The sequence below is a fragment of the Sminthopsis crassicaudata genome, chromosome 2 (genome assembly GCF_048593235.1).
Source record: "Sminthopsis crassicaudata isolate SCR6 chromosome 2, ASM4859323v1, whole genome shotgun sequence".
NCBI classification, from domain to species: Eukaryota; Metazoa; Chordata; class Mammalia; order Dasyuromorphia; family Dasyuridae; genus Sminthopsis; species Sminthopsis crassicaudata.
In genome coordinates, this window is record NC_133618.1 from 503,793,188 (window position 1) to 503,819,362 (window position 26,175).

Sequence of the window (26,175 nt, forward strand, 5' to 3'; positions counted from 1 at the left end):
ATTATCTTTTCCTGTCACCTTAGCTTCTCAGAGAGGTGTATAGTGATATCTCAGCGTTATGTTAATTTGCATTTCTTTGATCAATAGTGATTTGGAGCACCTTTTCATATGACTAGAAATAGTTTCAATTTCTTCATCTGAAAATTGTCTGTTCATATCCTTTGATCATTTATGAATTGGAGAATGGCTTGATTTCTTATAAATTTGAGTCAATTCTCTACATATTTTGTAAATGAGGCCTTTATCAGAACCTTTGAATGTAAAAATGTTTTCCCAGTTTATTGCTTCCCTTCTAATCTTGTCTGCATTAGTTTTGTGTGTATAAATACTTTTTAACTTAATATAATCAAAATTAATCTATTTTGTGATCAATACTGATCTCTAGTTCTTCTTTGGTCACACATTCCACCCACCTCCACAGGTCCAAGAGATAAATTATCTTATATTCTTCTAATTTGTTTATAATGTCATTCTTTATGCCTAGATCATGGGCCCATTTTGACCTTATCTTGCTATATACAATGTTAAGTGTGGGCCAATGCCTAGTTTCCAGTAATAATGTTTTAATATGGAATTTACTTTTTTGAGAGAAACCAAAGTCTCCAATTTAAGGAATTTTCATTCTGATAAGGGTTTATTGGAAAGTGGGACAGAGGGAAATGATTTATAAAGGCAAAAATGAAATTTGAAAAATAACTAACCATTTTCATAGTAAACAAAATTTTTCCCTTTTCACCCTCTTACTTCTGCCTCCACAGTAACAAAAAGTAAGTAGGCTAACTAATACAGAATAATGCATGGCACCATTGTGCCATGGAATTGTGCTTTGGAATCATAGGTCTAGATTCAAACCTTAACTTGGCTACTTACTTCCTGTTCAACCCACTCCTCTGGGTCTCTCCTCATCTGATAAATGCTACTACCCTGATAAGGATCTCCTCAGACCACATACTGACTTAGTTTTTAAAAGTTATGTTATCTGAGTTTTATTGTACTTTTATTTTCTTAAATATTTCCTAATTGCATTTTAATCCAGGTCTAGTTGCAACTGGGAATGTTGTGTGAAAAATGTGCTCAGAGAAACTGGGTTTAGCCCTTCTGCTCTAGATACTCCATAGTCATCTTATTTCTAGCCCCTATGTTCCAGGCCACAAAGATCACTATCAAGCTTGAGGATGCCCTCTTTCACACTGGCTACCCTTTCCAGATTTGTGGCACTGGCAAAACTGACAAGCACATGCTTGCCATAGCTTTATTCAGTTTGATATTTTAATTGTCTTTATTTTATTCATTTATTTTAAATGTCTACAAATTGAACTATACCAATGAAATTCCCAAGAAATTCCCTAGAAAAAATAATAACAAAGTTCACCTGGAAGAACAAAAGATCAAGAATTTCAAGGGAATTAATGAAAAAAATGCCAACGAAGGTGGCCTAGCTGTACCAGATCTAAAATTATATTATAAAGCAGTGATCATCAAAACCACTTGGTACTGACTAAGAAATAGAGTAGTCGATCAGTTGAATAGGTTAGGTTCACAGGACAAAATAGTCAATGACTATAGTAATTTAATGTTTGACAAACACAAAGACCCCAGCTTTTGGGATAAGAACTCACTATTTGACAAAAACTGCTGGGAAAATTGGAAATTAGTATGGCAAAAACTAGGCATTGATCCACACCTAACACCATATATATCAAGATAAGATTGAAATGGATTCATGATTTAGACATAAAGAATGATATTATAAACAAATTAGAAGAACACAGTTTACCTCTCAGATCTGTGGAGGAGGAAGGAATTTGTGATCAAAGAAGAACTAGAGATCATTATTGAATACCAAATAAATAATTTTGATTATAATAAATTAAAAAGGCTTTGTACAAACAAAATGAATACAGATAAGATTAAAAGGAAAGCAATAAATTGGGAAAACATTTTTACACTTAAGGGTTCTGATAAAGACCTCATTTTACAATAATTGAGTCAAATTTATAAGATTTCAAGCCATTCTCCAACTGACAAATGGTCAAAAGATATGAACAATTTTCAGATGAAGAAACCATTTCTAGTTATATGAAAAGATGTTCTAAATCATTATTGATCAGAGAAATGCAAATTAAGATACCATAACATATCTCTCAGAGTAGCACTACATACCTCTCAGAGTGGCTAAGATGACAGGAAAAGATAATGACAAATGTTGGAGGGGATGTGGGAAAACTGGGACACGAATACATTGTTGGTGGAGTTGTGAACAGACACAACCATTCTAGAGAGCAATTTGAAACTATACTCAAAAAGTTGTGAAACTATACATTCCCTTTGACCTAGCAGTGTTTCTATTAGGCTTTTATTCCAAAGAGATCTTAAAGAAAAAGGGACTCACATGTGCAAAGATGTTTGTGGCAGCCCTTTCTGTAGTGGCAAGAAACTGGAAACTGATTGGATGCTTATCAATTAGGGAATGGCTGAATAAGTGATGGTATATTAATGTAATGGAATATTATTGTTCTGTAAGAAATGACCAGCAGGATGATTTCAGAAAGGCCAGGAGAGAATTACATAAACTGATGCTGAGTGAAATGAACAGTATTAGGAGATCATTATACAGGGCAAAAACAAGCTTATATGATGATCAACTCTAATGGATATGGCTCTTTCCAACAATGAGATAATTGAGGCCAATTCCAATGATCTTGTGATGAAGACAGCCATCTACATCCAGAGAGAGGACTGTGGGAAGTGAATGTGGATCACAACACAACATTTTCATTCTTTTTTTTTTGTTTGCTTGCATTTTGTTTTCTTTCTCATTTTTTTCCCTTTATGATCTGATTTTTCTTGTGCAGCAAGATTATTGTATAAATATGTATGAATATATTGGATTTAACATATATTTTAACATGTTTAACATTATATTGGATTATTTGCCATCTAGGGGAGATAGTGGGGGAAGGAAGGAAAATTTGTAAAACAAAGGTTCCATAAGGGACAATGTTGAAAAATTATCCATGCATGTTTTGAAATAAAAAGCTTTAATTAAAAAAAAAAAAGACTATAAATTACAAAATAACTAATCTTCAGCAGTCCAGGGCTTCATTTCTCAAAATGTGGATCAAGAAGCTCTGTTGGTCCCCAAGGTCAAAACTATTTTCACAAAAATACTAAGATATTTGTTCTATAAAAAATTATGACTCTGAGGTACCACTATACACCTGTCAGATTGGCTAGAATGACAGGGAAAGATAATACGGAATGTTGGAGGGGATGTGGGAAAACAGGGACACTGATACATTGTTGGTGGAATTGTGAAAGAATCCAACCATTCTAGAGAATGATTTGGAACTATGCTCAAAAAATTATCAAACTGTGCATACCCTTTGATCCAGCAGTGTTACTGTGGGGCTTATATCCCAAAGAAATTTTAAAGAAGGGAAAGGGACCTGCATGTGCAAGAATATTTGTGACAGCCTTCTTTGTAGTGGCCAGAAATTGGAAACAGAGTGGATGCCCATCAATTGAAGAATGGCTAAATAAATTGTGGTATATGAATATTATGGAATATTGTTGTTCTGTAAAAAATGATCAGCAGGGTGATTTCAGAAAGGCCTGGAGAGACTTACATGAACTGATGCTGAGTGAAATGAACAGGACCAGGAGATCGTTGTATACTTCAACAACAATACTATATGAAGATAAATTCTGATGGACGTGGCCCTCTTCAACAATGAGATGAACCAAACCAGTTCCAATAGAGCAGTAATGAAATGAACCAGCTACACCCAGCAAAAGAACTCTGGGAGATGACTATGAACCACTACATAGAATTCCCAATCCTTCTATTTTTGTCCGCCTGCATTTCAAAGTCCGATTCTTTTTTGTACAGCAAAACAACTGTATACATATGTATACATATATTGTATTTAACTTATACTTTTACATATTTGATATGTATTGGTCAATCTGCCATTGGGGGAAGGAGGGGAAAAATTGGAACAAAAGATTTGGCAATTGTCAATGCTAAAAAATTACCCATGCATATATCTTGTAAATAAAAAGCTATAATAAAAAAAAGAGAAGAAGAAAAAAAAGAGAGAGAGAAAGAAAGAACACTGAATAAGAAATTTAAATAAAAAAAAGAAATGATGAACAGACTGATTCCAGAAAAGTTTGGAAAGACTTACAAGAACTGCTGCTAAGTGAAGTGAAGCTCACTTCACTCAGCAAGCAGAACCAGGAGAACACTGTACACAATAACAGCAAGATTTTGTGATGATCAACTATGATAGGCTTAGCTTTTCTCAGCACTGAAATGATCTAAAACAATTATAATAGACTTATGATGGAAAATGCCATTGACATCCAGAGAAAAAACTATGGAGACTGAATGTGAATCAAAGCATACTATTTTCACCTTTTTGGTGGTTTTTTCTTTCTTTCTTATGGTTTCTCCCTTTTGTTCTGATTTTTCTTTCCCAACATGACTAATATGGAAATATGTTTAAAATGACTGTACATGGAGACTTCCGGCCAAGATGGCGGCATGGAGGCAGACAGCTGCTTGAGCTCCGTGTTTTCTCTCAGGACTTACTTCATGACAAGCCTCGGAGTTAATGCTTGACCGGAAAAGAAATCCACAAATAATCACCAACAGACGACATCCTTGAAATTCGCCAGAGAAGGTCTGTGTTTGCTCAGGGGAGGGTTGAACAGACTTGGAGCAGACTGAGAGTAGGCAGAGAGAGCAAAGCAGGCAGCTTACACTGCTCAGACCAGAGGGGGGAAGGGTACGATCTCTGATGTTTCTGAGAAAAGACTTTTACCCCAGTGTGGATATTCTGTCTTAGCAGCAAGCCAGGAGCAGCAGAGAGGGTGTAAACACCGGAGGTGAAGAATAAAACCCCGGAAAGCTAGTGGCTCTCGGGGCGGCCACCCCCACCCCCACCCGGAGTGACTCAGTGAGTTCTCAGAGCCTCAGAGCGCAGATGCAGTACAGCCATCTCCTCACTGCTGTCTCCCTCAGTCTGTAGAGAAAGCCCAGTAACACCATCCAGCCCATCCTCCCCAGAAACAGACCAATTGTTTCTCTTGTCAATTTGTTTTCTTTGATTCCCCTCTGACAAAATGAACAAAAAATTCAAAAGGGCTCTAACCATTGACAGCTTCTGTATGGAGAGAGAGCAGACTTCAAATACTGAGGAGACTAAAAGCAGACTGTCTCCAGAGGAATCCCCTAAGGGGGATATGATCTGCTCCTTAATACATAAGACTCTCATAGAAGAAATCAAAAAGGCTCTCACAAGAGAGCTAGAAGAGAAATGGGAAAAGGGAAGCTTGGCAAGAGAGTCTGGAGAAGTCATCCCCTTCATTTAAGGACAGAGTAGATAAAGAAATCAAATCATTGAAAAACAAAATTAGTGAATTAGAAAAGGTAAACACCTCCAAGGAAAACAGGATTAGTGAGCTGGAAAAAGAAAACAGCTCTCTAAAAAATAAAATTGATGAAATGGAAAAAAATTCCATAGAAAATAAAAACTCAATTGGACAATTACAAAAAGATATAAAAAAAGTGAGTGAAGAAAATACATCATTGAAAATTAGACTGGAACAAGTAGAAATGAATGACTCAAGGAGAAACCAAGAAGTAGTCAAGCAAAACCAGAAAAACGAAACAATTGAAAAGAATGTAAAGTACCTTATTGGAAAGACAACAGACCTGGAAAACAGATGCAGGAAAGACAATTTGAGAATAATCAGACTCCTTGAAAAATGTGAGGAAAAAAAGATCCTGGACACTATTTTCCAGGAAATTATCAAAGAGAACTGCCCAGACGTTTTGGAAACAGAGGGTAAAATAGACATTGAAAAAATTCATTGATCACCTACTGAAAGGGACCCTAAAATCAAAACACCAAGAAATATAGTGGCCAAGTTCAAGAACCATCAGACGAAGGAAAAAATATTGGAAGCTGCTAGAAAAAAGCAATTCAGATAGGGAGGAGCCACAATAAGGATAACCTAGGATCTAGCAGCGTCCACACTTTTAAAAGAACGAAGGGCCTGGAATGTGATATTCCAAAAGGCTAAGGAACTTGGTATGCAGCCAACAATAGCTTACCCAGCAAAAATGAGCATCGTTTTCCAGGGAAGAAGATAGACATTTAACAAAATAAATGAATCCCATCTATTCTTGATGAAAAAACCAGATCTACACAAAATGTTTGATCTTCAAATACAGAACTCGAGAGATTTCTAAAAAGGCAAAAAGAAATCTTGAGAACTATACTTCTGCCATAAAAATATGTAAAGAACACATGTATAATTTGTCCTAAAAACTAGAGGTGGAAAGGAAATTATATCATAAAAAAGGGTAAAGTGGTGGTACTACATCTCATGAAGAGGCAAAGGTAACCTATTATATCTGAGAGAAAGAAAGGAGGGGGATGGACATAGTGTGTATCAATAGACATATTCGATTTATGGTGAAACTTCTTCCACTTCATTGAAAAGTGAGAGGGAAGGAGTAAGCTAAGGGGAAGGGGATACAGAAATTATGAGAAAAAGGGGCAAAATAGGAAGAGGAACTTTAAGGTGGGGGAGGGATACTAAAAAGGGAGGGCTGTGAAAAGCAAGTGGTGTTCACAAGTTTAGTACTGGGGAGGGGGGTAAGAGGGAAGGAAAGGAGAAAAGCATAAGCAGGAGTTAACAGGATGGCAAGCAATATAGAATTAGTCATTCTAACCATAAATGTGAATGGGGTAAACTCCCTTAGCAGACTGGATTAAAAGCCAGAATCCTACTATATGTTGTTTACAGGAAACACACCTGAAACAGAGTGATACTTTCAAAATAAAAGTAAAAGGGTGGAGCAGAATCTACTATGCTTCAGGGGAAACCAAAAAAGCAGGGGTAGCCATCTCATCTCAGATCAAGCAAAAACAAAAATTGATCTAATTAAAAGAGATAAGGAAGGGAATTATATCCTTCTTAGCATAGATAATAAGCAGTATCAATATTAAACATATAAGCATGAAGTGGTGCAACATCTAAATTCTTAAAAGAGAAATTAAGAGAGCTGCAAAAAGAAATAAGACAGCAAAACTATAATAGTGGGAGATCTCAACCTTGCACTCTCAGAATTAGATAAATCAAACCACAAAATAAATAAGAAAGAAGTAAAAAAAAATGACTGTACATGTATAACATATATGAGATTGCTTGCTGTCTTGGGGAATAGGGAGGGAAGGGAAAGAGGAAGAAAAAATAAAATTGGAACTTAAAGTCTTACAAAAATGAATGTTGAAAACTATATATGTAATTGGGAAAAAATAAAATATTAAGTGACAAAAATATTAAGAAATTTTTTATTAAAATATTACTCCCCTTTCCAACTATATATCTGTGTGAAGTCAGAATTTCTTCATATATTACAATCAAAACAATTTACTACAATATATTGAAGAAACATGAGAATCTAGTTGTTTTTTATTAAGCTATCCATTAAAGAGATCTACAAAAATATACAAAACAATGCCATTCTTTTGACCAAATTTTTAAAAAGAAAAGCTATTTATCATTGAAATGTTATTTATGTTAACATGCAGTGAGTTTATTACTGTTATTTTAAATGAATTGATAAGTACTGGGTTTTTTAGGCTTTTTTTAATTAAAGCTTTTTATTTTCAAAACATGCATGATAATTTTTAAACATTAACCCTATGTTCCAATTTTTCCCTTTTCCCCCACCCCCTCCCCAGATGGCAAGTAATCCAATATGTGTTAAATATGATAAAAATAATGTCAAACTCAATATATGCATACATATTTATACAATTATCTTGTACAAGAAAAGTCAAATCAAGAAGGAAAAATGAGAAAGAAAATAAAATCCAAGAAAATAACAAAAAAAAAGTGAAAATATTATGTTGTGATCCACACTCAGTTCTCACAGTCCTCTCTCTGGCTGTAGATGGCTTTCTTCATCACAAGATCATAAGTATTGTTAAATAGCATCAGTTTTAATTTCTAATCTGGTAAACATTAGTGGATATAACCTATGTAAATAAAAGCTCTTTGGGGTTCTCAACATTTTTTAAGAATGTAAAGGGCTCCTGAGAACAAGAAATTTGAGAACCACCGTTACAAGGAATTTCCTATATCAGTGATATAGGTACAGATAACAGATAGTACAGATAACAGAAACAAAACAAAACAAAACCACAACAAAAATATTGAAGATATTTTTGGCACTAAGAAAGATACAAAGATGAAACAGGGCACAATCCCTCCCTTCAAAGAGCTAGCATCCTAGTAAAGAAGATTTTAAAACAAACAATATATATATGCCCATGTATATATTATTGTTATTGTTCAGTCATTTTAGTGAGATTTGGCTCTTTACGACTTCATTTGGGGATTTTCCATTTCCTTCTCCACATCATATTACAGAGGAAACTAAGGCAAAGAGGATTAAGTGGTTTGTCCAAGGTTACATAGCCAGTAAGTGTTTGAAGCAGAATTTGAACTCATGAACATGAGTCTCCAGATATGACACTCTAGCCACTGCAACATTTGTGGATGTACACATATAACTAAAATGCAAACTAGAATATAGAAAAGTTCAAAAATATAAGAAATTCCTTAATACTGACAACACTTATGAGGAGATGTAAAGTGATTTCCTCATAGTATAAATATTTTACCATCTCTCACCTTCAAACACCCACATAAACTCCTTGAAGTCAGGGGACTATTTGTTGTATCCAGGGCTATGTACAGTGCATTGTCTATATTGTGGGTACTTAATAAATAAATCCCTACCAAGTTGAATACCAGTCTTATCTTGGAGGTAGTGCAAATAATATTATCCACATTTTATTGATGGGCAAACTAGGGCTTAAAGGTAGGAAGTGAATGAGTTACTCAGTCACAAAACTACAAAATCAGGAGCTGGAATTTCTGGCTTCAAATCCAGTACTTGGTGAGGCTGCCTCTGAGTTAATAAAACAAATTAAAAATAAGAGTATTGTACAGGAATAGGTCAAAGATAATTCTATGATAGACTTATGAAAATCAAAAGGCATGTATTATGCACCTACCATATATGTGGCACAGTTGCATTAAAAGGTCCCCTTCCCCCTCAAAAAAATTTCCCAAGAAGCTTATACATTCTATCTGATAAAGCAATCTGCTTGAGAAGTTGGGAATGGGTAAATCAAGAGCACATATAGAGACACTAGCTTTGGCAAAGAGAAGGCTTATTTCATCGCCAGAAATTGGAGTAAAAGAATTTGAGAGATGATGACAACAGATTGGAGAAGTAAAAATGAGAATTCATAGCAAGACTTCTTATAGATCAATCAATACAGAGCCGTCAATTTCTTTTAAAACTTGTTTTAGCTGAAAAAGACTTTAGAAAGCATGAGGTCCAGACAGATTTGATGATGTGACTAAAGTCAGAAATAATCCAGAATAAAACTGTTTATAATCCCTTACAATTAACCATGTTAGTTCTTATTAATCACTCTCCCAACTCTTTTAACATACAATTGTTTAATCAATAGTAACTAATTTATTAGCATTATTAATAAGATTTATTATGCTATGAATGAAGAATACTACCGTGTTTCCCCGATAATAAGACCTATCCTGAAAATAAGACACCCACATACTCTTTAATATTCCGCTAAAATAAGCCCTCCCCCGAAAATAAGCCCTATCGAACTTACTATGAAAACGGTCATCATGGTGATCCCCTGCGCTATATGCTGCGTAGCGGTACCTTCAGTAAGCAGCGCCGCCCTCCCCTCCCGGGTGAAACCCACGTCGCGCTCCGAGCTGCATCCAATCAGAGCTGCAGCAGTGAGCGCGTCATCCTCTTCTTCCCTGGTGATTTGCTTGCTGGCGCTACTGAGAGCAGCGCCCCGGAGTAGAGCTGAGACAGGACCATCTAAAAACTCGGTAAGTTCAGTAAGCGATGGAGAATAAAATAAGCACTCAGGGGGCATGATGGAGGCTAAAAGGGGCATGATGGAGGCTAAAATGGGCATGATGGAGGATAAAAGGGGCATGATGGAGGATAAAATAAGCCCTCCCCTGAAAATAAGCCCTCTGGTGTTTTTTAGTCCCAAAAAAATAATAAGACAGTGTCTTATTATCGGGGAAACACGGTATATGTAAGATATCTATTGGGCTTGATTTCTATTTATTAGCCATGTTGCTATGGGCAAATGACAAGTTCTCTGAGCTTCAGCTTCGCCATCTGTAAAATAGGAATAATCATCCTTTCCAACCTTCCTTAAATGACTCTTTACAGTACTTTTCACATGTGACTGTTTCAAACCTTTTCTTTTCAAATCTCCCATACCATCTCCTTTTCCACCCAAAAGAGAGACCATTTCCTTGAGAGTACTCTTTCCTTTCTATTCTACTTCTCAAAGGTCTTAGACATTATCTCTTGTTCTCTCCTCCTTTGTTTCATTTGTAGATAAGGATGTGGCTCTTCTCTAAACCAAGGGTAATCTACTCCTTGTATCTTTAAAGCCATTTCTTCCCCAGTATACTCCACAGATATCCCTTCTTTTTTATCTTCAATCTCTTCCTATCTATTGGGTCCTTTACTGATACCTAAAACATAATGAGGTCTTCCCCACAGTTAAAACCAACCCTTTAATTTTATTCTACCATCTTTTCAAGCAGAATCCTATATTTTTTCCTCTCCCATTTAGCCAAAGTCCAAGAAAAATCTATCTAGCTTACAATAACTCTACTTTCTCTTCTTTCATGAGGACTACATGTATAAAGTCAGAACATAAATTTGACTATCCTAAGACCTAACTTATAATAAAATAAAATTTATAATAAACAATTTATAATAAATTAACAGTTTGTTCTTCAATTGTTAAAAAATGAGAAAAGGACAATAGAAATTACATCAATACTAATTATGATAATTTTATATTCAACTTAAAGCAAGGTAAATTAGTTGTTACCACAAGGAGACCAAGAGAGACCAGGAAGAGCTTTAGTCAGCAAACATTTGACTTGCTCAGAAAAAAGAGAGAAGAAATGGCTCCCAAAAGGAACACCAGATTAAAATATAAACTCATTTATAAAAGTTTATGAAGAAGAATAATGAGGATTCATATATACAGAAATATTTATACCAGCTCTTTTTAAAAGTGACAAAGAACTGGAAACTAAGGACTTATTCATCAATTAGAGAATGGTTGAACAAATTATGACATGTGAATATAATGGAATACTATTGGGCTGTAAGAAATTACAAGAGGCAGTTTCAGAAAAACTGGAAAGACATGTAGAAGATGCAGAGTAAAGTTAGTGAATATAACCAAATTATGCATAATTTACTGTTCATAACATATGTATGCTATATATATATATATAATATGTGTATATTATTTATAACAATAACATTAGTTTTTTAAATAAGAACTTTGAAAGACTTAAGAACTCTGATCAATTCAGACAAACCAAGATTCCAGAAGAATAGATGATGAATCTATTTACCTCTTTCCCTCCCTACCCACCATAGAATGACAGACTGACTCCAGATGTTAAACACACACACACACACACACACACACACACACACACACACACACACACACACACACTATCAGATACTGACAATGTAGGATTTGTATTTTGTTTGCATATGATCTTTGTTTCAAAGGCTTTGTTTTTCTTTTTTTCTCTCCATGGGGGGAGATAATGAGAGGAAAGAAAAAAATAAATGCTTGTTTTAATTGAAAAATAAAATTAAAAATGTTTGATAGAATAAGGGATAATTATGACCAATACCAACTCCTAAGACAGGACTATAATGGGTAAAACCAGTATAAAGCTTTTCTAACTAAGCAAAGTTATTCCATTCAGAAATTAATATGGAAAAGGACCTCAAACCAAAGAAAAATAGAAAACACTTGCAAAAATGCTTATAAAAATAATTTTCTCCATCAAAGATAATCAGACCACTTGGACCCCTAAATTCACAATACATCAGGTGCTCATAGAGAAAGAAGAAATGGCACTAAAGAGAACAAAGTCTAGAAAAGCTGATTGTATACCTTAGGTATATGTGTATAACATACAACACACACTATATCAATAAAATTTGGGCCTTGGACCTACTGATTACAAAAGAAAGTGACCCCCCCAAAAAAAAAATCTACTACCAGCCTAATGTTTAGTTTCCCCATGTATTCTGCCTTCTATGCATAAATTGTGGGTATTTTTAGTGACAGTATCAGAAAAAAATCAACCTTTTGCAAATAATACTTAACAATGGACTCTATATTTACCAGCTCTTGAGTCTACTAGCTCTGTTAAGGTTTTCTTCTTTTCTCTCTGTACACCCTCTATCAGGGATATCATCAATTCTCATGGATTCAACTATCATCCTTATGTGGATCAATCCCAGATCTTCAATGCAAACTCCAGTCTCTATCCTAGTTCACTAGCCTGGAGCTCCAAAGTCTTAGCACCAAGATGTATTGTTGGCATGTGATATCCAACATCCCAAAACAGACCTCATTAAGTTTACCCACTCCTTCCAAACTTGCTTATTTTTTTTTCTGCCAAGGACACCACCATCTTTCAAGATACCCAGATTTATAGACTTGGAATCATCCTTTACTCTCTACTCTCCCAGATCCTACAATCTCTAATTAGTTATCAAGTCTGATCTATTTTTCTTCAATGACATCTTTCCAATTCATCCTTTTCTCTACTCACTTGGCCACTAGCCTAATTCATGTCTTTATTAACTCTTAATGAAATAACTCCATTGGTCTTCCTTTATCCAGTGTCTCTCTCTTCTCTTCTTTCTCTATACTACTTCACTTGGTGATCTCACCAACTCCTATGGATACTAGCTCTACACTGACAATTCTCAGATCTTATCCTGCCCCATATCTCTGCTCTGCTGCAATCTTGGATTTCCAACTGTACTTCAAACATTTCAAACTGGATCTCAAATAGTCATCTTAAATTCAACACAGAACTCATTCTCTTTCCTCCTAAGCCCTCTCCACCTCTTACCTTTCTGATTCTTGAAGATGGCAACATCATCTTCCCAGTTCCTCAGGCTTATAGCCTAGGTGTCATCCTCAGGTCCTCACTATGTCTCATCCTTCAAATCCAAGCTGTTGCCAGGCCCTGTCAATTTCACCTTTGAACATCTCTTGAATATTCCCTCCTCTTCCTCTGATGTTGCTACCATTGAACTACTGCAACAGCTTTGTGCTAGGTCTCCCTACCATGTTCAAATCCATTCTCCATTCATTCAGCTGCTAAAGTAATCCATTTGTCATTCAAACCCTTGAACAGAGGCCCTTCCTAACCTTTCCAATTCTATTCTACTTCACTTCAGTGACAGTGGCCCCATGGCAATTCTCCAAACAAGACATCCATCTCTCAGACCAGGGCATTTTTCTGGTTGTCCCTCATTCTTGGAAAGCTCTCCTCATCTCCATCTCCTGACTTTCTTGAAATCTCAACTAAAATTCCATCTTTCCCAACCCTTCTCAATTCTAGAGGATTCCCTGTTATTTCCTATTTGTCCTGTCTACAGCTTGTTTATATAGATTTGTTAGCATGTTGTCTCCCAATCAGATTGAAAGCTCTTTAAGAGCAGGACTGTCTTTTGCCTGCCTGAGCTTTGCACTGAGCCTGACATTTTTTTTTTGTTGTTGTTTTTCAGATTCTTAATGACCCCAGGGACTATACTGTCCATAAGGTTTTCTTGACAAAGATCCTGGAGTGATTTGCAAGTTCCTTCTCCTCTGGATTAAGACAAAGAAAGGCTAAGTGACTTTTCCAGTTAGTTTGAATTCAGGTCTGATGAAACCCTTCTGAACCACCTTGCTGCCTTAGCCTGGCACTTAGTAGATGTTTAATAAACATTTTTTTGCTCAATTGACTACATCAATTTGAACCCTTGTGTAATTATAGTGATCAAGTGTGGATCTAAAGAAGAGAGAACAAGCATGTTCCTCCCTTCCACCCTGTGGAATTTAACTGATGGTGATTAGTTTTGCCTTAAAGCTTTTTCTTCCCTCTCTCTTCTTTTTTATTTTTTTGTTAAAAGGAAAGGAATTTCTGAGGAAAGGTACATATTTGGAAATGATGGTGATATTAAAAAAAAAAAAAAAGATAGCAATAATTTTTTTTTTAATCCTTGGCAAAGCTCAGATCTACTGAGAAGCTTTTTCTGATCTCCCATCCTCCTCAGTCATTAACACCTTTCTATCATATTACTTTTGATTTACTTTGTATATATTCTGCATTTATCTATATGCATAATTTTTCCCACCTTCCCTTCAGTGGAATTTAAGTTCCTTGAGGGAAAGGGCAGTTTTTTGTTTGTCTTTGCACCTATAGCACCAAGCACTATGTATAAATAAACTGGATGGATACTTGCATTATCTACTTAACAAACTTCTTGGGTTTTTTTTTTCCTAGTAAATTTATTTATTCTTTAATGCCCATTACTTTTTGAATCATGTTGGGAGAGAAAAATCAGAGCAAAAGGGAAAAGCCATGGGAAAGATTAAAAAAAAAAAAAAGAAAAAAAAATGAACACAGCATGTGCTGATTTACATTCAATCTCTTTAATTCTTTTTCTGGATGCAGATGGCATTTTCTGTCCAAAGTTTGTTGAGATTGCTTTGATTCACTAAACATTGAAAAGAACCAAGGCTTTCACAGTTAATCATCATCAAACTTATTTCCTAAAATCATCTTAGCTTCAGTTTCTTCATCTGTAAATGAGAATGAAATCTCACAGTGTTATTGTGAGGATCAAATGAGATAATTTATATAAAGTGATTTGTAAACATTAAAATGTCATATGCGGGAAACCACTGAGACAATTAGATAGCATGGTTTTCTGGACTGGACTTGATTACAAATCCTGAATCAATCACTTATTACTATATACCCTGAGCAAGACCCTTAACCTTTCACTCTTACTTTCCTCATCTGTAAAGTGAGATTAATAATAGCATCCAACTCTTATTTTAAGAACCACAAAATAATATATATGTATACACACACACACATATATATCACAAAAATAATATATGTAAAGCACTTTGTAAACCTTAAATTGACTGCAAATATTAGGTGTGTATTTCAGCAGCCCATTTATAAAACTATACAAAACAAGTTTTAAAATGAGGTCAGAGAATTTTGCTAAGAATTCTAAATATATTAAGGCATCTAGGAGGCACTTAACCACCCTGGCCTCACTTAACAATAAGATTGGGACTAAATTTTCAAAGTTGATTTCGCCCTAAAAGTCTATAATTATAATAGATTGGGAGAGGAGGGGAATGCTGGAGATATAATCAGTCTTTATTTTAGCAAAGTATTTGAGAAATACAGATTGTTAGAGCTGTAAGAGATCTGAGATCCTTTTACTTTATCAGAAAATTGAGAAAATTGAGACTTACAAAAAAGAAGTGATTTGCTCAATGTCACAATGTCAGCTACGGTACAATTAGGACCAGAACTCAGGTCTTCCATTGCCAATCCAGTTCAACAAGCATTTAATAAACATATGACAGACATATTGATGAAATAAAAGACAAGAAAATAGTCCCTTCTTTCAAGAAGTTCCAATTCTATTAGGGAAGGTATAACAGATAAAATATGTATGTGATTACCTGGAGAAACACAAAGAACTACAACTTAAGGATTAAGAAACCTGACTGTCCCAGTAAAAGTTTAGAAAGCACTTTGTAAAAAGCTACATAAATATAAGCACTAATCAGTATAGTCCAGGACATATTTTATCATCTTACTGACATCAACTCATTATAGGATGCTCTCTCAAGTACTTTGATAAAATAAAAATTTATTATATCTTTAGCATTCCCCTCATCTACTAACTTATTAAAATCATACATTTTTAGGGTTGAAAACAACTTTGAAAATTTTGCCTCAAACTCATTTTTAAGTGAGGAAGCTGAGGTCAGGGTGGTTAAGCGCCTCTTAGATGCCTTAACATGTTTAGAATTCTTAATAAAATACTTTGCTCATTTAATCACCAAGGACAAAAGCCTTTTAAATTGGTAACCCTTTGCCATCTTTCAAATGGATGATCTTCTGTTCCTGTAACAGTACGTGGTACTTCATACATTTCTCAAATATTTGTATCCCGTGCTTAGAACAAAATCAGGCATCAGAGTAAGCACTAAGACATACTTGCTGGCCAATTGACCATATCCAGAAGCACTTTGAAAATGCATCCAATAAGTCAGGGCCACACTAGAAGTAGATATTCTCTGTTTTCACAAATGGAGGCAGAAGTGGTTTAAAAATTACTTACACAAAAGCAAACCAGAGATCAGGAACAGAATAGGAAGACTTCAGTTTTGAAGGTCTATTTACATTATCTACAGGGGAGTGGCAGAGAGGAGGAAGAACTCTGTATCAGATTCGGCAAGGCTCCAAGTCTTTATTTTGCTCACTTCTGATGGGGGGCCTTAGTCAAGTCGCAATCCCTCCTTTGGCCTAAGAGTCCCCATCTCTAAAATGAGAGGTAGTGACTAAGTGACTTCTAGCTCTGACAAAGTGTAGATCAATCTCAAGCTATCTTGCGTAGAATCCTGCAGAAGCGCTAACAGAACTAAAGTCCCTCGAAGTCCGGACAGAGAAACAGCACGGAGTGTTACAAAGCAGGGAGTTTTAGTTCTGACCTCCGCTAAGTCACACTGAGACACGGGCAAGTTCTGTCCCCTCAAAAGTCCTTAGTTTCCTCATCAACATAATAAGGAAGAAAGACTGCAAGGTCGATTAGATTCCTCATTCTACAACTTTTAAAACTTATTTTTGGTTTTACAAATACGTAGCTGAGACTCGGCCTAAGATATTTTTAAAAAATAACCCTTTAAGGTAATTTATAGAATTCTGATACATCTAGAGCTTGAAAGGACCTCAAGAGGCTATGCAATTCAAACCCTCATTGGAGGTGAGAACACTGATTTGCCTGAGACGCCTAAGCGTTAGCAGTAAATCCGTCGTCTAACTCCGGAATCAGTTCTTCCCACGGTACTACCGAGTTGAAATAGTAACAAACAAGGAAAGAAAACGGGGGTGACGTGGGGGAGCTTGATCCTGATTCCCCAAATCCATATAAACCACATCACGAACACAACCTTAAAGATCCGGGCCACTCTTACCCTTCTCTCCTTGGCTCGGAAGGATCTGGGGAACTTCTTGGGCTCTGGACGGTGGAAACCCGGGAGGTCCCAGTCCTCTGAGACATTGAGAAGTAAAGCTTCCTCCGCTGCCATAACTCGTCCGAGGCGGAGTGGGCAGGCCGTGGGGAGAAAGGGTCTTGCAGCTGAACCTCAGCTGCTCGGGGAGGTAACTTGTCCGCAGTCAGTTTGAGTGCTACTCCGGCCCACACGTGAGTGCAGTCTTGAACTGCAAGGAAGGACCCCGGCATAGCTGCCTGCAGCACTTCCTTGAGTCCCTAAGCGTTGAGACTCCTTGGCTGTCATCCCCTCTCCTGCCTTCTCTTGCTCCAGAGACTTTCCTTAAGAAACAGAACTAAACAAACAGACGATTAAATTAAAATGTATCTGAGTGTTTTGCGATGCCTGTTCCTGTGAAATGCACACGCACGAGGATGTTACACATTGGGGAGCAGGCGTGTTGTGTATTTTAGGGCAGGAGAGAACCGCACCTTGTTGGAGGTGGCGAGCCGTGTATGATACACCCTCTCTAGCGGAGGGGAGGTAGTTTGGGGCTCCTGAAGCTTTTTCTCCTCTTTTTCTGCATTTGTCTTGTTTACGTTTGTCAGGAGTTACAAAGGGATGGTTTACAAAAGAAGACGGAGTCCTGTCCGTCAAAGAAACGGAGAGGAAAGAAAAATGACTCCATATAAGAGATGAAGTCTGCAAAATGCCTTGCATAAAGGCCAGGGATGGCTCACTTCAGCCATTTCTCTGATGGGCACACCAAAGAATCATGACTAATTTCCCCCAGAGGATCAGAGGTGCCAAAGACTCAGCGGCACTCCTTCCCAGAGGGGGATCCGCACTTCTGTAAGGAAGACGCACGGGTCACTAGCAGCTTCCACCCTAGCCCAGAGGAGTAATGCCCAGGTGAGAGAAGAGGGAGGGACGACTACTATTTACCCAAAATTTCCTCCTCTGAGCTACTAGCCATTTCATCTGATCTTTGTAGGAATGCTCCCGGAGCTTGGACCCCTCTGTTCCCTTCTCCCTCCCCCTCCCTCCCCTGACACAAACCATCCCCGAGAGGACGTGCTTGGCCTGTGGTAGTTCGAAAGAAAGGGGACACATTTTAGGCAGGCAGTGCTTTAGTCGCCTAGGCCTGGGTTTGGTTGCTAGGCAACGGCGGGGTCCTCCCTGGCTCGGCGGCGCTCCGGGCCGCAGGGAGCCGGGAAGAGGTGTGTGAGGGGGGAACGGGGGGCGGCGGCGGCGGAGGAGGAGACGGCGGCGGCGGCGGGAGTTAGCGCGCCCCCGGCTCGGGCCTTACTGCTCCAGAGAAGATGTCGGTGTCGGACGAGCCCCGTGTGATGTCCGCGGCGGACGAGGCTGAGCCGCAGGAGGAGGAGGAGGAGGAGGAAGGGGAGGAAGAAGGGGGAGAAGGCAAGAAGCGAGAGAAGGCATCGGCGGCTGCGGCGCCCGGGGCAGCGGGGCCCAGCGCCAGTTTCGGGCTGGTGGCGGCGCGGCGGGAACCGGCGGTAAAACTGCAGCACCCGGTCAGCGGCCTGGAGCCGCTCTCCTGGTCCGAGGACCACCGGGTGTCGGTCTCTACCGCCCGCAGCATCGCGGTGCTGGAGCTCATTTGCGACGTGCATAGCCCGGGCCAGGACCTGGTCATCCACCGCACCTCGGTGCCGGCTCCGGTCAGCAGCTGCCTGCTCAAGGTAAGCCCGGCCCCCGCGGCCTCCGAACCCGCCGCTGCCTCCGTCCTTCCCCTCCGGCTCGGCAGGGATTTGTGGCGCTCCCTTCGCCCTCGCTCCCTCCATCGACAGCTGTTGTTGAATATTTACCGGGAGGCGTGAGCCAAAGGCACTGGCCTGGTTCTGAGGAAAGAACCGGTCGTTTCTGCCCTCCAGGAGTGCGCGACAGCTGTTCCCACCCTCCCTCCCCCGCCCCTAAGATGCCCGAGTTTTCCCTCGCCCTGCCCCCAAGGCTTTGCTTCGGCCCACCGAGAGCTCAGGCTCCACCTGTCCTGTCTTCTTGCAGCTCCTAGAACAGTTCCTGGCTACCTCCCCCTACTAGAGCCAGCCCCAGATCCCCGCTATTGCCTGCCACTTCCTATTGTCTGGGACGCTCCTGGAAGGCAGGCCCCGAAGCTGGCTTTGTTTACTCCAGAGTGAGCTAGTCCTTTTGCTTTTGAGGAAGGATTTTGACACTCGAATCCTCTCCCCCCCCCCCCACTCCCCTCCCCCCCTTTTAAATTGTTTCAATAGTCTCAGTAACTTTAGTTATAAAGTTTTCTGTGCCTCGTCTATAAGTAGAGGAGTAAAACACCTTGTACCACAAACGGGACACTGCTCTTCACTCTTCGGTAAAAACAAAACTCAAGTGATGGACAGAGACAAATGGATTTCTGCTACTGTCCACAAAGTAAAACTTATTCACTTAGCACATTTCACTTAGCAGTTACCGTGTAGACATACGATTTTAACGTTCCAGGCAATCTGTTCTTAGTCTTAATTCAGCATTTACGGTCATGGTTATGAAATTTTAGAAATGTAAATCCTCTGGTGCATATTCTTCATTTAGTGCTTCTTTAGGGAGTGGGTTTACTCTTTTCTCTTAAAAAAATCTTCTTACTCAGGACAAATCAAGGAAAGCTACTAGCATATTGGATGAATTAATTCCTATAAAAATTATAGATGGACTTGGACAAGAGTAACAAAGGATGGGCAAGCAACAAAAGATGGGTTGCAGTCTGCACCCAAGTATATGAGATTGCAGATCCCCTTAAGTATTTATCTACTCTTTAGATTTGAAAGTTCAGGTACTCTGTTTGAAAATAAAAAGTTTAAATTATTTAACATTTTACATCTGTTGTCTGTAGCAGTCATTTTGAGTGATCATGTTTCAGGAATGTTTCAGTTTAATTTCTAAGTTCGTTTACTGAATTTTAAAAATGTTAAATTTTAAATTGCTAAAGGCATGCCAGTGTAGGTTTATAGGCTGTCCTAAGGGGAGATATAAATAAATTGATTGGATCTAAGTCTAAGATGGTACAATCAACAAGTATGTTCTATACCTTGCAGTGTGTTACAAATTGTACAAGAGAAGTGAAGGTAAAAGATGCTGTCCTTGCTCTCAAGGAGCTTACAGTCAGGAGGTAAAATGCCTAATATGAACAGTTTTCAACAGGTTGCACGCTAGACCCCATTTTTATAGGACTAGAAAGTTTGAAAATTGCTTTTCATTCAACAACCCTATGAAGTAGAAACTTCAAGTGTTATTTTAATTTATAGTAGATAAAGAAACTGAAATTCTGAGAGATTAAAAAGAGTTGTCCGTGGTCAAACAGCAGATAAGTGTCTGAAGTGAGATTTGAACCCACATCTCCTGATTTCAGCCTTCTTTACTTTGTATGCTCTGTCTTTCATTAAATCGTGATAGCATGATAAAATTATACTTAAAGGGAACATAAAAATTTAAGAGGCTTAAGGTTAGTCAAGAGAAATCTTTTTTGTGCTATATCTTAGGGAAATATGTAGATTAGTTTATCAAAGAAGTAGAAGAACATTGAAGTAAGAATAAAGATTATTTTATGTAAAATCATTTTCAATAATAATAACTTATTGTTACATGGACATAAGGGACAGTAAGGATATCATTTTGATTAGCATAGAGGACTTCTGCTGAGGATTAGTGAAAACACTGGATCTAGTTTTTTTTCCTTTCCCAATTTCAGACCAGATCACCTCAGCCTCACTACCCATTCTCTTCTCCTCTGATTCTTTTTCAGATGATGAAATAATCCTTATCGACTTCAATCCTTTTATTTGTATGTTGTGTCCATTTACCTCATTCCCTTCATTCTCTTTATCACCATTCTATCACTATCCCATTCTTCTTAATTTTCGACCTTTGTCTGCAGCTTCTTCCTTGATGCTTACAAAAATGTCCAGATCTTCCCCATCTTTAAAACCCTATCATCTCTTCAGACTATTAATGTATGTTCTCCATTCTTTTACCTAGTCTAACTTTGAGAGACAGCTGTCTACACTTGTTGCCTCCACTTTCTCACTTCCCTGGATGTCCGATGAGCATCTCAAATCCAACATATTCAAAATGGAATTCCATCTAAACCTACTCTTCCTTATTTCTTTATCTCTGAATAGGGCAACACTATTCTCCCAGCTTCACAACCTAAAAGTTATCCTCAGTTCTTTCCTCTCCTATTGGCCCATATCCCATCAACATCTGTTCCATCTCTGCAACATCTTTTCCATCTCTTCAACATCTCAAGAAAGTCCTTAGTATCACTTCTCACATCCCAGCCACTCTAATTCAGGCCTTTGACAAATAGCTATTTTGACAATAGTTCATCTGAGGTATTGTAGCAGCCTTTAAGTTGGTCTCCCTGCATCTGGTCTGTCTCCAATCCATTCTTCACATGGTTCCCAAAGTGATATTCCTGAAGCACAGATGTAACCATGTCATTCTTCTACTCAGCAAACTATAATTACTTTCATTGCCTTTAGGATAAAATAGAAACCCCTCATTTGAAAACATTTACCATTAGGCTCTTTCCTGTTTTTCCATGCTGAATAAACTTTGGTCCCCCTCTTATATTCTATAATCCAACTAGCCTGCTTGCTATTCCCTGTACCCAGCATTTCATCCCTCACTTATGAAAAGTCCATAGGTGAGCACTGGCTGTCCCTGGCACCTGGAATGTTCACCCTCATCTGCCATGGAACCACTCCCTCTTTTCAAAGTTCAGCTCAAGTGCTGTCTCCTTTGGGAAGCCTTTTCTGATTATCCAATGTCATCCCCCCATCATCATTGTAATCTTATTTTTTTAATATATATATGCATATATATATATACACACACACACACACACACACACACACACACACACACACACACACACACACACACACACATACATGTAGTAGATGTTTAATAAATGCTTCTTGACTGATTTTGTTTTACTAATTCCTTCCTGGAAGTGTGATGTTCCTATTTCCATCTCTTATTTACAGAATAATATTTTAAATTTATAGTGAAGCTTTCTTCTAAAAAAATGAATATAATTTTCTAATGAGGTTCATATTTTTTCTTAGTTATCCTCACATTTCTCTGAAATGGGGAAAGTGAGACTCTCTCTACGTCATTATCAGAGAATGAAAGAGTTTGAAAAATTGAGATTGTAGTTTGTTCAGTCACTTTAGTCTTGGTTGAAGACCTCTGAATTGTTTTATTAACATTTGTTTCAAGTCTATAATTTACTTGGATAGTTTTAATGCCTTCTAACCATTGAATTAGAATCAAAAGTTGACAAAGCAGGAATTGAACTGCATAATAATTTCTGTTAGGCAGTAAGAGATTTACAACTTTCTTAAAACCATTACATTTATATTTGTAACATTTGTCAGTTTATAACAGTAACAGTTTTGTGTCAGATTTGATGAGTGTCCTTTTCAAAATTGTCATTCAAGAAGAGCCTTTAAACTTTCTTGACTTGAGTGATGACAATTCAGTACTGAAGAAACTGATGCCATGAGATATAAAGTTACTTGTCTAACAACAGACAGCCAGTTAGTTCCAAAGTATGAGAAAGAGTCTGGGTTTCTAGAGTTCTAGCACAATGTTCTTTTCCTTTCACAATTATATACCCTTCTTTAAGAAAATCTGATTCATAAAACAGATATTAGGAAACATAATCGTAAACATTATATAGTTATTAACTGGTGAGGTTACAGGAAGTACTGTTCAGTTGTTTTCAGCCAAGTTCAATTCTTCATGACCCCATTTGGGGTTTTCTTGGAAAAGACACTTAGGATGTTTTGCCATTTCCTTTTCCGGTTCATTTTACAGATTAGAAAACTGAGGCAAAAGGATGAAGTGACTTTCACACAGCTAGTAAGTATCTTGGCAGACTTGAACTCAGGAAGATGTCTTTCCTAATTACAGTTTGGCACTCTATCCATTGTAGGGAGTAGGGAAGCTTTTAAATAGCAGTTTTCTCTGTGTATCTAAGTATTAGTTTACAGATTAGTTACTGATTTTGAGGTTATGAGAAGTATATGGGGTGAAAATGAGATGTTTTTCTTTTTTTTTTTTCAGTTCTTGAGAAGCATTGTAGTAGAGTACAAATTGTTATACCTACTTTGTGGTGAGAATTGATTCAAATATCATTTCTAATACTAGCTTGCCTTAAAGCAAGGAGAATCAGTTATCTCCTTTCCGTAAATATTAACTATCCAAGAATGACACAGAAATAACACTTTAATGTTTGCAAAGTACTTTGCATATATTAGCTCTTTTACACCTATAATCCTGTGAGAGAAGATGGAAAAATATTATTCCCATTTTACATATAAGGAAAAAGATTCCAGTGAAAGTTGGACCTGAAGAATAATCACAGGTGACTGGATGTCAGCCTCTAAGAATTTCTCTAATGGAGTGATATAGACTCTCCACTTGGCTCCATTCCACTTAAAATTTTAATCATAGCTGAAACACATAAAATCGCAAATGCCACAAAAAGGGAAAGAGCAGATAACATGTTGGATGATAGATCTTAATACTTCTCAATGGTCTAGAATATGGAGCCAAAACTAAATATTTTGTATTTATTCCTGTTAAATTTTATTTTGCATTTGGGTTCAAAGAAATAACTTTGCAGGTAGAAATAGGAGACATATAGCTATCAAGAAATTAATCTAAAAAGCTCTCTACATTATAGTGAATTTCAAACTCATTATGAATTGGTAGTATGATATAGCAACCAAAAGTAATAATATATACCTGTACTTTGTCCCAGTCAAATCACATTTGTGATATTAAATGTTCTATCTTAGAAAAGACATTGATAAACTGGACAACACCAAAAGGAGTGGCCAACCTAATGAAGGGTCTTCAGATAATGATATTTAGCCTCTAGAAGAAAAGATAAAATAAATTTCTTCAAGTATTTGAAGGACTGGCCTGTGGAAGAAAGATTAGACTTGTTATTCTTGGTCCCAAAGGGGAATGTTGGTAGTGGAGGGATGCTGTAGAGAGACAGATTTCAGATATAGACTGTCTAGTTTGACAGAATATAAAATTAAGGAGAGTAATGTGAAATGAGATAGATTAGAACCACATTATGAAGAGAATCTTTGCCTTTCTGGGCCTCAGTTTCCTCACCTATAAAATAGGGATAGTTATACCTAGAGTACCTCACAAGATTGTTGTGCTGATCAAATGGGGTAATGTGTCTAAAAGTGTTTTGTAGATATTAAAAGGCTAAGTACATGTTCATTTTTTTTGAGGAAAAGTTATATCATTGAATTATTACTTGAATGTTCCCAGTGACAAGGAGCCTCACTACTTTTGTAAGATAGTATATTCTATTAACGAATAGCAATAGATGTTAGTAAATTTATCCCATACTGAGACAAGATATTCCTTCTGGAAACAGTCATTTCCTACTTTTACTTTCAGAAACTATGCAGAATAAGTATAAATATTTTTACATGATAAGTCTTTTAGATTTTTCAAAAGTTATCTCATCTATCAATTCTGATGGACCTAGCTCTCTTCAACAATGAGATGATTCAAACCAGTTCCAATTGTTCAGTAATGAAGAGAGCCATCTACACCCAGAGAGAGGATTATGGGAATGAGTATGGACCACAAGATAGCATTTTCACTCTTTCTGTTATTTTTTGCTTGCATTTTTGTTTTCCTTCTTAGGTTTGTTGTTTCTTTGTTTTCTTTCTAGATCTGATTTTTCTTGTGCAGCAAGATAACTGTAAAAATATGTATACATATATTGGATTTAATATATATTTTAATATATTTAACATGTATTGGACTACCTGCCATCTAGGGGAGGGAGTGGGGGCAAGGAGGGGAAATTTTGGAACAGAAGTTTTGCAAGGGTCAGTGTTGAAAAATTACCCATGCATATGTTTTATAAATAAAAAGCTATTTACATTTTACAAAAGTTAACTCATTTGACATTCACAATTGAACACCTTATCCAGATGTAGCTTGATAAGTATAGGAACAGAATTATTATTTCCTTTGATCTGAACACTTTTTATTAACAGGCCAAAAAAATTTTCGTTAGCTTTTAAATTAGTTCCATCATACCATTGGCTCATTGAACTTATTATAACCAACAAAAATTTCCAAGTTAGTTTTTTTATGTGAACTGCATTTGGCTGTAACCCTCATTCTTGTGCAATTGATTTTTTTTTTAACCTGAAATATAGACTTTATATTTGATACAAATATTTGATACTTGGATAGACGTGATTTCATGATATAGAAGCTCCTTTCACCAGTGCATATCATTGATCCTCCATTCTTTCTCATTCCATATGAGTTTTATCCATGCTTTTTAATAAATTCCTTAAGAGTAATCTACTTAAAATACAGGAAACCTTATATTTATATTTCTAATATCTCAAAAGTTGACCTTAAGTCAAGCTTCCTACAAGCATGACTGTCTTCCTCATATTTTAAAAATCCTCACGATGTATCACTCCTCACTAGCTGTCTTTCTGTATCTTCTTTTCTTTTGTAACTAAACTTATTTTTTAATTAAAGCTTTTTATTTTTTAAAACATATGTATAGATAAATTCTTTAAGATTAGCCTTTGTAAAACCTTGTATTCCAATTTTCCATCCCTTCCACCATGTTGTGAACTCTTCCTAAATCTATCTTCTAACCAGTTGACAAAGTGATCTTTCCATTTCCTTCCCAAAGGGTTGTATTCATTTCCACTGGGTAGGTGATTCTTGGCTGTAATCCTAGCCCTTTGCCTTCTATAATATCATATACCCAGCTTTCTGATCCTTCAGTGTAGAAGCTGCTAAATTCTGTGGGTTTATGATATTTGAACTATTTCTTTTTGGCTGCTTTCAGCATTTTCTCTTGACATGGGAGCTCTGGAATTTGGCTATAATATTC

General features: G+C 37.1%; 2 protein-coding genes across 5 annotated transcripts in view; one reads left to right on the plus strand and one right to left on the minus strand.

The window, feature by feature from the left end:
- DDX31 (DEAD-box helicase 31) overlaps positions 1-19,153 on the minus strand; it is a 98,873-nt gene extending 79,720 nt beyond the window's left edge. The window contains exons 1-2 of one of the 4 annotated variants that reach the window (XM_074293976.1): positions 19,061-19,153; positions 17,214-17,586 (exon numbers count right to left, since the gene is read on the minus strand). In XM_074293976.1, coding sequence (XP_074150077.1) covers positions 17,214-17,327 — 114 coding nt within the window. In that variant the 5' untranslated portion in view covers positions 17,328-17,586; positions 19,061-19,153. Of the gene's footprint in view, positions 1-17,213; positions 18,302-19,060 lie in introns of those variants that run through there. The other 3 variants (XM_074293975.1, XM_074293977.1, XR_012486897.1) reach the window with 3 other exon arrangements.
- The window catches only part of GTF3C4 (general transcription factor IIIC subunit 4), a 32,939-nt gene continuing 25,205 nt past the window's right edge, over positions 18,442-26,175 (plus strand). Inside the window, exon 1 of the mRNA XM_074293974.1 lies at positions 18,442-18,934. Coding sequence (XP_074150075.1) covers positions 18,554-18,934 — 381 coding nt within the window. The 5' untranslated portion in view covers positions 18,442-18,553. The remainder of the gene's footprint in view (positions 18,935-26,175) is intronic.